A 15,642-nucleotide genomic window follows, 5' to 3' on the forward strand; every position below is an offset into this window, starting at 1 on the left:
CTAGCTTTCTCCTTCTCTTCTTCCTACCTTCTCCTCACCGTGCTGCCACCAACACCACCGACAAGTGACGTCTTGTTGCTCCATCCATGTCCTCCATTGATTCGAATTAGAGGGAAAAGGCTAGGTGACTCTTTGTCCCCACCATCCCACAATAGTTGGCCTCACCCACCGCCCTCGGCTAGCAGCGCTTGTTGGCCAGTCGCGACGCCCACCCCTGCCATTCCGCCCCTTATTCTCCCTAATCTGAATCTGAGAAGGAAAATAAGGTGACCCTTTGCCCTTGACACTGATCCTGCCCATCAGATATCCCTCGCTTCCTTGCTTCCTTGCTCGTCACTCAAACCACCACCACCACCACTAGCTAGGTTCCTCCACTCCAGTGTCGACACATGTCTAAGCATGCTACAATTGATGGTATCATGTGCATCAAATAAATATTGGAATAGACACTCTTCCAAAAACTTGGACAAACATTCCAAAACCCAAACTTGTGGTTCCTTCTCTTCAAGCTTTCACTTTGAACCCATTTCTCCAATTAGATTTGAAAGTCGTGGCAGACCTTCCCATGAATACAATCCTTGAGTTCTCCAGCTTGCCATGTCTTCCCTTATTGCATCTCGATGGATGCCATGTAGGAGACTTGTCACCGATAATACCAAGTGATTCCCCACACCATGGGATCAGGTTGCCTCTACTCTAACTATAAATTGTGGTATCCACTGATGTGAAGCCAACGTCTCCAAGCTAGAGGCTTGTAGCACTATACTCAAGTAATTGTTCCCCTCTAATTAAACCATAAGTATATTAGAGGTGTTGGTTCTATCATGGACATGCCTCAGAGGAGTCTTTGAGATTGTAGAAGTAAAGCAACCATGGCACATCAATGAAGTAGGACTTTCCCTTTGGTGGGATGTTCAGGTCCTATGATTAAGATCACACTAAATAGAGTCCCTATGCCATCACACTAAGCCCAAGTCCTTAGCCATAGAGCACTAGCAATAGGTGCTCATATATGCGGAATTGAAACCTAGCTAGAAGACCACAATTGACAAAAAACAAGTCTACTTGCCAAGCAACATATCAAGCACACAAGAAATGCAAGGGAAGTGAGGCCTTGTTTAGTTTCCAACCCAAAACCTTTTCAACCATCACATCAAATGTTTAGACACATACATGAAGTATTAAATATAGATAAAAGAATAAACTAATTACACAGGTTAGTTGAAAATTACGAGACAAATCTTTTAAGCCTAGTTAGTCCATAATTAGGCTTAAGTGCTACAATGACCTACATATGCTAATGATAAATAATTAGGCTTAATAAATTCGTCTCGTAGTTTCCAGCCGAGTTATGTAATTATTTTTTTATTAGTATCCGAACCCTCTTCCGACATCCTACGAAACATCCGATGTGATACCCAAAATTTTTCCCTCTCTAACTAAACAAGGCATGAAGTGCAAGAATTGTAAAGAGGTAATAAGAGACAACTGGACTTTTCCCCTCATGGTATCGAGTATTTGCTACTACCTCTAATCCAATTGGAGCACCAACTAATGGCTACGCCCTTCTGCTTAGGCTCAAGATCCATTAGTAGTACGTACTCTTCACTTTGGACTGGTGGGTCTCAAACCAAGCAGGAGCAGGACCTTAGCAGCCAAGTTCCCGGAACATAGGGTACGTGGTACGGGAACGTGGTACGCGGTACGACATTCTCATAAACTATGAAACGTAGGGGGTATATAGCTTCGTCTCGTTCCTTTAAGTTGCGGAACGCGTTCCACTTTCTAAAGGAACGTGTTTGGGACGTAGTGGTTGGCTCAGGTAGTTTTACGTGTTGTTTTGAATCAAATGAGTTCGATTCCTAGCGTGATATAGTTTACTATTGTATTTTTGTTTCATTTAGGGCTGTCCAACTCCAACCTTAAGGCTCATTGCAGGTCTAGGCCAATGAGTCAATCACCATCTAGATTTTTCACCGACCGCTCACGGACGGGCACGGCGCAGTATGCACACACACCACGAAGTTCCATAGTCGCTTGGGACTGACGTTCCTATGATTGCTCCTATATATGATTCGTGTTCCACCGCATTTGGGAACGATGTTCCATGATGTTCCCGTTCCATATTTCGGGACGAAGTTCCCGGAACGAAGAACGTGCCCATGTTCCCGTACCCCGGCTGCTAAGAGCAGGACTCTAGGAGCCTCCCAACAAGTACTCCACTGGAAAGGTCACCTAGTCCTCCACCAAGTTTCCTAGGTGCTAGCAAGCACCAAAGAGTAACAAGTCTTGGACTGCCACTTGATTTCTAGAAGTTCTTTTTTAAAAAAAACCCAAGTCAAGAGCAAATGGACGCAAAAAAAAAACTCACTCTTAAGCACGCCTCTTGAGTTGAATGCCCTCAAACCCTTCACAAGGTCTCAATATTTGTAGAACTAGGGGTCCAAGAGAGCCCCAAATGAGCTAGACATGATGTAGATCTAAGCGGTCACACATTGGATTCATTTGTAGGCTTTGTGAGATGGCTAAGTTTTCTCCTCCTCCCATTCTAAATTATAAAACGTTTTTGCTTTTCTATAGATGCATTACTTCTATTATATATCTTAGACATAATGTATATGCTTATATCTAAATGTACAAGAAAAACTCTATATCTAGAAAAGCTAAAACATCTTATAATTTGGATTGGTTGGAGTATTTCTTTATTCCTTCCCTCTCCGACATGCTCCAGCTTCATGCACCGAGGTAACCTTCATCCGATTCAATGGCAGCTCCAGATCAGTCGACTCGATACATATCGAAGGGCCTGCATCCCTGAACAGCAGGCCAGAGCCTCCCAGCAGTAAATTTAAGCATAGACCATCGTGCCTTGATAAATTGTTACAGAGAAATAAAATCACAAACTTAAGAATGTCCGATACATCTGCTGTGAATGCACAATATAGTAATAACACGGCCACTTTTACAAAGGAAAATGGATCTATCACCAATCAGTGGTAAGTACGAGTACAAATAAATAAATATGATATACCCTACATCTAGGAAAACTGACATCACAGACGGGAGACGTAATAAACCAAAGGGGGCATTTAACTGATAAGGTTGCTGCAGAATCTCCAAAACTTTGCGCCTCTCCGGTGACAGTTTTGCATTTGCAGCAAGCCATTTAACCAGTAATAATACCGGCAAGTACATCGCTCTTTCCTCTTGCAAAAATAGTGTAGACAAGGCGTATGGCGTCTAGCCAACCGTCAAGAGCCTCCCAACTATCGGCAACCTATCAGGGGAGAGAGAAGGAATGGGTTGAATTATGTACTCCACACCATTTATTTTCGCTAGCAGTAGTCAAATTGGCTATATAGGGCATTGCACCATGTTTGCTGCCCATTAACTTCAAAAGAGTTGACTGCTCAGTCAATTTATTGAAGAACAAGCAGATTTAAAAGTGTAACCTATGTCTAGACACTGAAGAACAAATGTTATCCATTTCAATGGAACAAAATAATATCCAAAAAGATGAACAAACGAGCTGTAACAATAAACTGGCAGGCACATACCAAGAATGTAGGACCATGAATAGTTTCTATACAGAGGCCAGCACCACTTGGTAAAGTCAAATCAGCACATGCTGACACTGAAACAATATCTGCAATGTTTATTCTGACAGGCTTTCTGCCCCTGTCCAAATGCCCAGGGGATTGTGATGGAGGCTGGTCAGAAGCATCAGCCTATAATTCACAGCAACACTAGTCAGTTGGACAAGGCCATGACAAAAGATATTGGAAACACCGGTAACTTCAATCTAAACAGAGTATCAATGGAGATAAGTATGCAAAATGAAAATGATTAACATCGGCAAAATACCTGCTGTAGTCCCTCATGATTCAAAATGAACTGTGATCTCTCCCAATCTTTGTGTGGTGCAATGGCATTGTTAGCTGGAGGAGCAGTCAAATACCCCACTTTGAGATATGGCAGAGGTAACTGCATGGTATAAGATGCAATAAGAACAGAAGAACACTGCTATAATGAAGAATTTGACAAGAGAACATCTAAAGAACAGAAAAATGTGCCAAAAAGAAGATCAGCGCATAGTATCATTCAGAGAAACAAAAATTAACAGGGTTTGAAGACCTTGAGGGTTGTCAGTTCTTTTCCCTCAAGAATATGGGTTGCAAAGAGTTTAACATACACATGGATAATTGAACTGAAAAACAGCTATCATATTCCAGCTACATGAACTTTTAATTATTACTAGGTAGCTTTCAACAATAAGGTCCAATACTATTAGGTAAAGGTAACAATATCAAACAGAATAAACTAACACAATTCATTAGAAACAGAAAAAATGAATCATACCATTGAGCGGACTAATCGCAAAGCACTGCGATAGACCTGTATTTGACAAAAGATCACATTGTCAGCCAAGGAAGTTTGCAGGAAAAAAACTTAGAAAGGTCCAAGGCATATGGTAGAGAAAGTAACAGATACATATATAGATACCGAGTAATTTGGCTTCAGAGCATGAGCAGCTGCAACATAGATAGCAGACTGACTGTAAAGCTCATTAGGGGAGACATCTGGCTTCCCAGATCTCATGGTATCCTCAGCTAAACCGTACTGCAGTATTATAAAAGAAAAAATGCGTGTCATTGTCATGAAACTAACTGTAGAAGTTGTAAAATCCATTAGAATTTTATACATAATATATACTAAAACAAACTCATTGTTTTAGTCTAAGAAAAGTATATATCATTCAACAGGTGAGTTGTGAGGCAGTAAGCACACCAAGACAGTTCCGAGATTGTATATTGCCCGATGGAAATCAAATTGCAGCTGAATTGCAGCACGGAACTATGAATACAGTAGAAATGGGTGTCAGTGGTTCATCAAAGAGATAATTTTTACTAAGCAATACCATAAAAAATAATTCCTAGGCACAGTAATGGGATAGTGTATCTACCTTGCTTATAGCTGTTTTTATGATGGTCTGTTTATCCCGGGCAGGAACAATTGCACTCAGCTCCTGCATTGCAAATTCATACTTAACAAACTGCTAGCATAGGCAGGTGCAACTCAAGAGCAAACAGTTAACCAAACTTCAGGGAAGAAGGCTAAGAAAATAAAATTGATGAGATGTACCTGTAGACCAAGACCCCAGTTATTGAGAGCCTGCAATTGAAAAGAAAGGCAATTAAGAAAGCAGCAACACTGGCTTAAGTTCAAGATTAGAAGTTTCAAGTTGAAGTTATATCAGAACATCTCATTCAATGGATTTGGTCAAATGCTATTGGATAGAAATGGACCGGAAAAAAGAAGATTCTTTCATAAAAAATATTTCTTTAGATTAGTTTATAAAGAATTTCAGTAACAGAAGACCACAGGAATTTAAACAATAAGGATAAGCCATGGCACACACTGGTTTCTTGACCAGCAGCAAGTTTTTTCTTTCTTTAATTTAAATTAGAACAAAAAAAACAGCTATCATTACAAAAGGATGCCGTTCTTATTGTTTAAACATGTGTGCAACATTACTAAACGGAACTCTGCTGGACCATGATGGTCTTCATATCAGTTATATGCGCACATCGATCGTCCACTTAACTCAAATTAGAGCCTTTTATCTTTTTATTTTATAATATAATCTGCACTCAAGAAATCAAGATAAATATAAGGATTTAGCGCTAACCTGTGGGCTATTCCAATTAAGCTGGACAGCCTTCTCATAGTTCAGTATTGCCTGTCAAAGAAAGAAAAATGTAAATAACGGATGCGAGCAAATTTAATCATAAAATTAAAACAACATCAGTATGTTTGGCAAGAAAACATGGTAGCTTTTCAGCTTAATGGCAACGAATGGAGATGTGTGGATTGTTCAAACCCCTTGGGTTAAAATTTGAAATTCTTGATGAAACTTAACATTGAGCAGAGTTGGATGTACCAAGGTTTTCAAGAAAAGATAAGAAATAGTGTCATCACATAGCACAACAAGTTCACCAGCTATCAGGGAATTGTTTCAAGGAAAAAAAAAAACAGTGACGAAACATGCTGCTTGCTACCTGATTTGCTATTGGATAATTTGTGAGCTTTTATTTATCCATCCAAATTCATGAAAGAGACAGTGAAGTATTAATATCTTAACAGATAGGACAAGAACAACTTAATATGTGCAACATATATTGCGAGCTCATGTTTATTCAAATTCAAAACAAAAAAAATCACAAACCAACAATTTGGGTGAAAAGTGGCACACTTTTTTATCATATAAATAACATAATTGATGGCCTGCAGAGAACAGGCACCACAAGGAAACCAAAACAAGATTCGATATTTGACTAAACCTGATTTCCTTGCATTACTCGCATAATAATAATTTGGTATTCACTGTTCAACATAAACAAGCTTATAGATGTATGTAAGACAGCTCACTAAACCTGCTTCCAGAGTTCTTCGGCTTCTTTTGTCCGACCTCGCATTTTAGCCCGATCAGCAATAGCAATAGCCCAGTTATAATATGCCTAAAAAAGAGAATGTGTCAAAGGAGCATTAAAATATCTGAGACAATTAGAATGATCAACATTGAGCACTATTAGAACCATGAAGTCACATTCTTAGATGTGATGCATTTCGTAGACTATTTGAAAAGTGTGATTGATGCTTTTTATCCTTTTTCCGAAAGGACCAAAAAGCACTGAAAAACCTTCTGTAATTTGAACTATTCCGATCAAATATAAAAAGTGAGGAACTTACATCATAAAGAGTTGGACAAAGTCGGGTAGCTTCAGCATACTTTTTGCAAGCTTCCTCAAGCAATGCATCTTTAGAGGAACTAGAATTGGGATCCACATTGTCTGCACTCTCCTGAAATAATATTTCAAAATAATAAGATACAAAGTTGCCTAAAATATAAATAACAATTTTGCAGCGCATATGTAACATGCATGCTATAAACACAGCATTCAATTATGCATTGATCACAGCTATGCATTCACTATATATTACGCGTATAAAAGACCATCACAAATAAGGGAGGTATAAAAGGAATGTAGATGTGTACCTGGAGGACAAGAGCCCAATTATAATATGCATCAGGGTCATCAGGATTCCTTTCAATTGCATTTACATACCTGCATAGCAGAACTTTAAACTTGGCAGCAACCAGTAATTACAAAGAGAACTACAAAATATGCTAGCTAACTGTAGCAATAAAAAACAAATTTAATCAGGTGAGCTAAGCAAACCTTTTGGCAGCAAATGAAAGAATCCTTTGGCGAGAACGTCCTTCCTCGTCAACTCCAGTTACACTATTTATCAAGTCCATAGCTACATCATGGTGGGATGAAAACTGTTGTGTGCTGTCTTGGCTGAAATAAATAAATTGAAGAAATCAATAAAACTTACTGTTCAAACCATTTCATTAGAAATTTGTGCATAAGCCAATACAAATAAATGTGAACAAGTAACGTTGCAGCAGCTGCGAACTAAGCAGATATCATGATTAATGCATTTAGTACCAGGTAACAACCATCTGATACCCATTATTCGTTATAATGGCGGGAAAATTTTGTTCACCGCTTTTCACAAGAAGAAAGGTGCTTCCATATCCATATACCTAATAATAATATAACAATCCTACCCTAACAGAAGATGAGTTGTGGTAGGACTGCATCAACACCAATTTTGCTTTGCTGAAGAAAGATCACCAAAATACCACAATCCATGGTAACAATTGTGCTTGCACATAAGCATTCTAATGCAACCAGAATTCACAGCTCAAATATGACAATACAACTCCACTAAGGCAGCAGCTAAAGCACCAAAATTAAGCAGCAGCTGCTTAATTCACGTAGCCAACGCAGATCCAACGCGAAGTCCAAACTCAAAAGTGTACGGCTAAAAAACGCAATGCCACAAACCTAACCAAGCCACAGTGATCCAGTACATGCAGTGAGATCTAAATGACACGGATAAGCACAAACCTATAGGACGAGCCCTCTGCATCAGCGGATCCGACGCCGTTCCCATCGCCGAACGCAGATCTCGCGCTGCCGCCGCCGGCCGCCGTCTCGCCGTCCTCCTTGAGCTCGCCGAGGAGCTCGCGCATGGTGAACGGGCGGGACCCCTCCGACCCCAGCGCCGCCTTCGCCTCCTCCTCCTTCGCCGTCGCCGATCGCGGCGGCTCCTCCTCCACTTCCTCCTCCTCAACCTCCGGCTGAGGCCCCTCCGGCTGTCGCGCTCCGTTCGCGAGATCCTCCGCACCGGCTGGCCTCGTCTCCGTGGGCTCCTCCATGGTCACTCCTCGGGGCTCGCTCGCGCGCGCGGCGGGATCTGGGAGCGGAGCCTGGTGCCGGGAGCCGCGAGCGCGTGGTGGTCACTGGTCCCGTCCCGTCTCGCGCCCGCACGGCCGCGTGGTCAGGCACTGCGCGGGCGGAAACCAGCGCGGGCCAAGGTGGGCGTCTCGCGTCAGCGCAGGGGAGGGGGAAAGCTTACGTGTCAACGCAGTAACAGCCTTTTAGTCTCATGGTACTATGGGCCGATCTGGGCCTGGAGGTCCAACACGGGATGGGGAAAAAAAAGGGCCCTGTCCAGCAGCTGGCTCTCGATTTCCTAAGGCCTTGTTTAGTTGCGAATTTTTTTTAGAAAATCGACACCGTAGCACTTTCGTTTGTATTTGACAAATATTGTTCAATTATAAACTAACTAGGCTCAAAAGATTCGTCTCATCAATTCCGACCAAACTGTGCAATTAGTTTTTATTTTCGTCTATATTTAATACTTCATGCATGCGTCTAAAGATTCAATGTGACGGGGAATGTGAAAAAATTTGCAAATTTTTCTACGAACTCACCCCGAAATCCAAAAAATTTTCAAAATTCCTCGTCACATCGAATCTTGCGACACATGCATAAAGCATTAAATATAGACGAAAACAAAAGCTAATTACACAGTTTGTCTGTAAAATCGCGAGAGAAATCTTTTGATCCTAGTTAGTTCATGATTAGACAATATTTGTCAAATAAAAACAAAAGTGCTATAGTAGCGAAATCCGAATTTTTTTCACAACTAAATAAGGCCTAAAAAGGAAAAAAAAAAGAGCAGCTGATCCTCGAGGGGCATTTTAGGAACGCCACCGGCCGCGTGCGGTGCCGAGTGCAGACGGGGTGGGGCGCACCGGGCTCAAAAGCCGCCATGCCGGCGCCACCGAGGGCGGAAGCTGTCCAGATCGCGTGATTTCGCATCCCGTTGGCGAGGGCGACACACGCTGACCTTACCAGGCGGCCTGCACCTCCGTCTTGAGGCGAAGCGCAGGTGAGCGGTGAGCCAAACAAAGCCCATCGGCCAACCACTAGCAGTCTAACTGCTTTCGCTTCAACGCTCCATGGCTCGATTCAGTGCGGTTTCGCAATTTTTGCTGCGAAGGGCCTAACGCTTTAGGAGGGGAATTTTGTCTCAGGAGCGTAGGAGTCTGCCATGGCCGGCGAGAATAAGGTCTTTGGGTTCGAGGAAGTCGCCAAGCACAACGTCACCAAGGACTGCTGGATTATCATCGCCGGCAAGGTGCGGTTTTTCTGCTTCCCCTCCCATCCTCGGCTCCCCTTTTTTTGGTGGCACAGGATTTTGGATGGCTGGTGGCATACCTCTGGTGGTTCCATAGGATATGGTTTTGTGAAATAGTTTGGTGTTCTTGTTGGTGGAATGGTAATTCCTTCCGTTTACTCTTCGATTGCAAAGGTCTCACGGCCTAAGGAAAGCTTACGACAAGGTTTTTTTGGAAAATAATTGATGGTAGGCTTGGTTTCTTGCAGCAGCAGAATTGAATCAGTTGTGCAGGCATTTATCTCGAATCAGATTTGCTCATTTGCTGAAACTAAACTGGCGTACTACTAAAGTTGTTTTGGATTGTCAAATAATAGTCGTAGTTATTGGTGATTCAATCCAGGTCCAGAAACCGCCTTTTAGAGCTTGTTTCACTGAAATTTGGCTGATGCTATATTTGTAGTGAGAGAAAAACACTATTCCTTCTGAAGTACTCCATCTTCAATGATGAGTTGGGTTGATCCGATCAAGAACCAGCAACTGCCTTAAGATCAACTTCATGTTGATCTCTATGCTTGAATGATTATAGGACCAAAGCTTATTACAATCCAGTCACATGTTCAGAATTTACCACAAGGATAGTGCTTTAAACTGAGCATCTTTCTGTATCTTGAAATGGCAATGTATGGCAAAACAGACAAAAATATGGTTTGTTTTTATCCTGCTTTTTCTTCGTCCATTGCAGACTAAAATGATTCGGTAAATATATAATTCCGCAAAGAAGTCTGAAATATAAATTACATAAATGATGATTCATGGTTGATATTTTCATATCTGGCCATCGGCCAAATATATGGCGTGCTTACGACATGTGGGTCATTTTTTTTCTGTTTTAAATTATATGCCCTTGGATGCACTAGTATGCCCATATGTTATATAGGTTTCCACTACACAAAAATAAGAAGTTGTTACTCTAGAATTAGTATATTTTCTTAGATCCAATGTTTTTCATCCAGAAATTTCCTAACTCTTTTCCTGTTTTGTCCTATATACAAATCCTTTTAAGTTATTATTATCATCAAACATTCTGCTGGAAAAATGCAGAATGTTTGATGATAATAATAACTTAAAAAAGAAAATAGTAACTTGCCTTCCATTTGTTCGTGACAAATGTTTTGTTATTCTCGGTGTAGATAATGCTTAATGGCCATGCTATTTTTGGAAGTAGGATTTCAGCCCTAAGTTTACTTTGAAGTCAACCACTATTCTTGCCCTCGAAGAGTTATCACAAGACTTAAACATCCGCAGAGCTTCCTGACATAAGTTAAATAACTGTGCTGACTTGTTTCTTCACCTTTTCCATAAATTAAGATTGGTAAACTGTAAGTAGATATGATGGTGTAAGATGTTGAATCATCGAAAACCTATGCTTCTGCTGTCTGTAATGTTTCTTATTTATTTTATGAATACTCATAAAAATGGAATAAGTCATTGACATTTTATGTCATCTGTGCTCCAATGTGTGTTTAACTGGAACATCTCATCTCTTTCTTTTAACATTTCAGGTGTATGATGTCACTCCATTTATGGATGAGCATCCTGGCGGAGATGAGGTTTTGCTAGCTGTAACTGGTAAGCCATACATCAATTGTACTTCATAGTTGCTCATCATGACGTTTAAATATTGAGCTGATCTCTACTCTTGAATGTAACCAGGGAAAGATGCTACTGCTGATTTTGAAGATATTGGCCATAGTGATTCCGCAAGGGACATGATGGAGAAGTACCACATCGGGCAGATAGATGCTTCGACAATCCCAGCAAAGCGTACTTACGTCCACCCCCAGCAAGCGCCCAGCCATGCAGACAAGGATAATGACCTCCTCATCAAGATCCTGCAGTTCCTTGTGCCCATTATGATCCTGGGCCTTGCATTTGGTATACGGCAGTACACCAAATCAGAGTAGTATACTATTCTTAGAGGCTTGCCTTTGGAGTCTGTTCTATGGTCATGGTTGGGATGAAAACAGTTCAATAATTGCTTATAGTGTATTTGTCAGGTGGATGTTATCTCATTGGTCATATGCTACTCTGTATTATGAACATCCATGTGTTGCCGAAATGTGCTCTTTTCCCCATGACCCCATGAACTGAGGCATATAAGATGGTTTCTGACTCTTCATGATAGTTGATATCAGATTATTACAATTATGTTTGTTTTGTGTGTGCGTGCTTGGACGGTGCAATAAACAGAACCAGACCTATAACCATCTTCTACCGTAGGCACTTTTTTGACCAAAAAATTGGTGAATACAGTAAATTCTGTTTTCCCCCATATAACAAAACAAACTTCGATAATCAATACAGCCATGGATGGTAGCATTGCTCTGGACTGTGGATTTGGACCTGGGATCAAAAGCAGATAAGTTTCATTTTTTGCGTGTACGTAGTCCAGATACAGACAGCGATAGCCGAAAGGATCGGAGAATACACAGCCAAGAAGACCAGATCCACTAATCTGCACCGAACCCCCATCACATAAATCCACCATCACATAACATCCACATAAAAGTTCAGTATGTAACGAGGGTACGACAGAAACAAAACAGGTTGCAATACATCAGAATGGTAGACAATGATATGATTCAAGGGGCTCTTCGCCCACGTCCAGTATGCATGCTCAGTTCAAAAAAATTGCCGGCATTGCTACCTAGCTAACTCCATCAACGTGCTTCTATTCACTGTCGGTACATACTTAACATACAAAGAGATTGGGTATAATGATAGTATGGTAACTTGACAGATAGCACAAGCAACAAAGACCACAGCTACTCAATCCTATCGTGAAGGGTCACCACTAGATCGTGCGCGTCGTCCAGGAGCTTCCAAATGTCCAGCTGTCCAGCCATGCTGTTACACTCCCTTATGATCTCATCCATGCTGCTGTAGCTTTCTATTATCAGTTTCCGCTTCTGCAACACACTAGCAGCAATTGCATACAGTAACAGGTCATCTGTTGGAGGTGCTCCCAACTGCAATTTCCGCCAGGAAGATTTTGCAATCTCAGCACGGTTTGCTGCCTGATCAGCCCACATCACCTCCCAGAGACATAGGGTCTGCTCGAAGGTGAGCTCCCTCCGGAACATCACAACTACCATTCTGTAAACAAAAAAGCAGTCTTCGGCTTGGAGCATCTCCAAATGTCTGTAGAGATGGAAGTCCTTGTATTTGATTATCCTAGCTACCATATTGAGTTGCCGGCGTATACCCACTTCATCAAGCCTAAAATTGTGGCGGGCTTTCCTCATAAAACCAGCAAAGCACCAGAAGGCTTCGTCATCTTCCTCTAGAACAGCAAGGAGAGGTGCAAGCAGGTCACTCATTCCCTGGCAATATCCAATCTCTTGGTCATAGATTGCATAGGCCTCAAGAATAGCAACAAGGCGTGACGCATGATGGATCCGATATGGTTCTAAGTGGTCATAGTCTTTGAGAAAAACAGCTTTAGCAGATTCAATTGCTCTCTCCTTGGAAACTGAAGCTTGGGATGGAGAGTAGGAAACCCATTCATCGTTAGCACGGACTGCATCCAAACGAATAATCCGTTGCCATGTCTCAAAATCCTCGATTGCCCGTGCAGACTTCACAGGGCGGGCAGCCTTAGATAACACAACATCATCCATATTTCCTCCTGTGTTCGAATATCTCGGGATACTTTCTTGTTCATCCTCAAATGAGGACTCACAAACTGATGCCAAGTTCTTATGAGATACTTCTACATGAGTCACAGCACTTTTTTCACTCCCTTCTTCGTCGGAGGAACTAGATGAAGACTGATTTTCTTTCACCTGCTCTGGCTTTGTTTCAGAAGTGTCATCCTGCACTTCTTGTTCTGCACTGAGACATGGATTTCCTTCCTCAGTTATAGCCTCTTCCATGCTAGGACTTTCAGGAACTTTTTCAGATTTAACAGGACTAACACAACCAGATTCATCACCTTTTTCAGAACTACTGCTCCCTTCATGGTTGACTTCAGCTATTTTAGTTGACTGCTTGCTCTCTTCCATGCTGTATGCTGATTTACGCAGGCAATGCTTCCTCAATAACAGATATCCCTTCCTACAGAAAAATATGCCACTGAGTTCCATCATCTTAAGTCAAACAGGACAAACAACATCCAAAATTCAGTGTCCTTTAACAGGCAACGTTCCTGCACTAAATAAAAAAAACATACACCACCATATATAATCGGTGGAAAGACCATGGGAAACATGTTTTTATCAACTTCACTCAGTCATTTTTCAGACAGGAAGAATAGATGTATTATAAAGAGATAAAATATACATGCTTTAGATTGTACCTGTTCTGGGCCTTAACCACATCTCTTTGTGCTTCAGAACTGTCAAGGCTATAACTGCATGAGAGTTCAAATCCAGATTAGTAAAGTCTATCATACTGAACACACACACATGCATTCTACAGTGCTTATGAAATCTGACCGCACGTTCTTTCCTACTATAACTGTAAACCTGGTTGAGCTGTGGCAAAATAAAGAAAAAGAAATAATGTTACTTGTTCATTTGTACAGATAGCAAAGCAAATTCACGAATTTTGTTGTGCCCATTTAACAATCCATAACTGCTTAAGTTCAGTTTGATGATATAGACTACAGGTCTTCCTAAAATGCAGGCTCATCCATCTCCATGGACCATGGTTATGTTACTACAATTACAATAGAATTTCTAGTAGTAAAGGATATTAGCATGCACATATCTTGTTCCAAAGTATCTTGTGGATCCAAATGCATCTTCAAGCATGACAACAACAGTTCTGTGATCAACACTCCAGATTACTTACACTCCTAGAAGGAAGGGCCAGACTTGAGCTCTGATACTCGGTTCAATCCCCTGTCACAGAAGCACATGAATCAGCCTCACAGCTTCCCTGCAATACAGCACCATTCATGAGTCGCCGCAACTTACTCCGCTCCGAACTTTCTTTAGAAGCTTCACTCCGCCGTCCTGAAGCTTCCCCTCCGGCGTGAACAGGTAGCGCCACTCCTGGGCCGTAAGCGGCGCCTTCCTCCGCCGCCGCCACCACGGAGACTTGAGCCCGCCTCTGCATCGAAGCAGGCGTAAGCAGCAGCAGCAGCATAAGCGATTCCAAAAGGTGTGTGGGTATGCGGGGACCGACCGACCGACCTGCGGGAAGAGACGACGATGGCGACGAGCGCGAGGCCCGCGGCGGCCGTGACCCCGACGGCGACGGCGGTGTTCCAGCGGCCGCCGCCGGCGAGGGGGCCGCCGAGGAGGCCCGCGGCCACGCGCTCGACGCAGCCCCACGCCCACATCGGGCGCAGATGCCCGCCGGATCGCTCCACGGCTCCCCTCCTGTGCTACTACCCCCGCCGCCGGTGGTGCCCTCGATCGAAAGATTCCGGCCTCCCTGTTGCTTTTTCCTCTCTGCTGTCGGGTGGCATCACGGAGATTTCCAGGAAAGTGGTGCGTGGCTGCGTGCCGTGCGTCACCGACGGGCCGCGCTCGTGGCCTTCACGGGCTAACGTCGACGGGCCGGTCGGTTGCGACACCTGGCTCGGTCGGGCGCCACCAGCCCACAAGGCCACAACTCACCAGGAATGCTCGCTTGCGGTCTCCATGACATGATTGGCCAACCGGTTCACTAATCACCTGCATTAGTCATACGAAATGTTTTGGACTTCCATTAAAGAAGCACCATGGACTCTAAAATCTTTAGTTTTAAGCGCTATAAAGTTTTTGGGTGTAACAAATTTGTAGTTTTGAAATAATGAAATCCTAATTCTTTTTGGAGTTCTATTAAAAACTGCATTCTAAAACATGGTATCATATGTTTATGGGTTCCATAATATATCGAATCTTTCGGCATATGCATGAAACACTAAATATAGACGAAAACAAAAACTAATTACACAGTTTGCCTGTAAATCGTGAAACGAATCTTTTGACCTTAGTTAGTCTATGATTAGACAATATTTGCCACAAACAAACGAAAAGTGCTACAGTAGCGAAATCCAAAAAGATTTCGCATCTAAACAAGGCCTAAGAGAGATTTACTTGGCCTAAAAAA

General features: G+C 42.3%; 3 protein-coding genes across 4 annotated transcripts; 1 reads left to right on the forward strand and 2 right to left on the reverse strand.

The window, feature by feature from the left end:
* LOC8065688 (protein HLB1) lies at nt 2,801–8,481 on the reverse strand. The gene is made up of 14 exons (XM_002466891.2): nt 7,980–8,481; nt 7,242–7,364; nt 7,058–7,127; nt 6,751–6,861; nt 6,435–6,518; nt 5,690–5,740; nt 5,143–5,172; nt 4,964–5,026; nt 4,789–4,854; nt 4,504–4,620; nt 4,360–4,395; nt 3,865–3,984; nt 3,558–3,728; nt 2,801–3,277 (listed from the first exon to the last, which is right to left on the reverse strand). The coding sequence occupies exons 1-14, from the start codon at nt 8,288–8,290 to the stop codon at nt 3,167–3,169; spliced, it is 1,464 nt and encodes a 487-aa protein (XP_002466936.1). The 5' UTR covers nt 8,291–8,481; the 3' UTR covers nt 2,801–3,166.
* LOC8065155 (cytochrome b5) lies at nt 9,114–11,745 on the forward strand. Of its 2 annotated transcripts, none has more exons than XM_002464320.2 (4): nt 9,114–9,309; nt 9,455–9,558; nt 11,103–11,169; nt 11,254–11,745. In XM_002464320.2, the coding sequence occupies exons 2-4, from the start codon at nt 9,472–9,474 to the stop codon at nt 11,502–11,504; spliced, it is 405 nt and encodes a 134-aa protein (XP_002464365.1). In that variant the 5' UTR covers nt 9,114–9,309; nt 9,455–9,471; the 3' UTR covers nt 11,505–11,745. The 2 variants fall into 2 exon arrangements, with proteins under 2 accessions (XP_002464365.1, XP_021316970.1); XM_021461295.1 differs by having other exon boundaries at nt 9,153–9,316.
* On the reverse strand, nt 12,072–15,066 carry LOC8065689 (GTPase-activating protein gyp7). The gene is made up of 5 exons (XM_002466892.2): nt 14,739–15,066; nt 14,520–14,655; nt 14,395–14,444; nt 13,898–13,951; nt 12,072–13,656 (listed from the first exon to the last, which is right to left on the reverse strand). Exons 1-5 carry the CDS (start codon nt 14,885–14,887, stop codon nt 12,366–12,368), a joined length of 1,680 nt encoding a protein of 559 aa, XP_002466937.1. The 5' UTR covers nt 14,888–15,066; the 3' UTR covers nt 12,072–12,365.

This window comes from Sorghum bicolor, chromosome 1, assembly GCF_000003195.3.
Source record: "Sorghum bicolor cultivar BTx623 chromosome 1, Sorghum_bicolor_NCBIv3, whole genome shotgun sequence".
NCBI lineage: Eukaryota > Viridiplantae > Streptophyta > Magnoliopsida > Poales > Poaceae > Sorghum > Sorghum bicolor.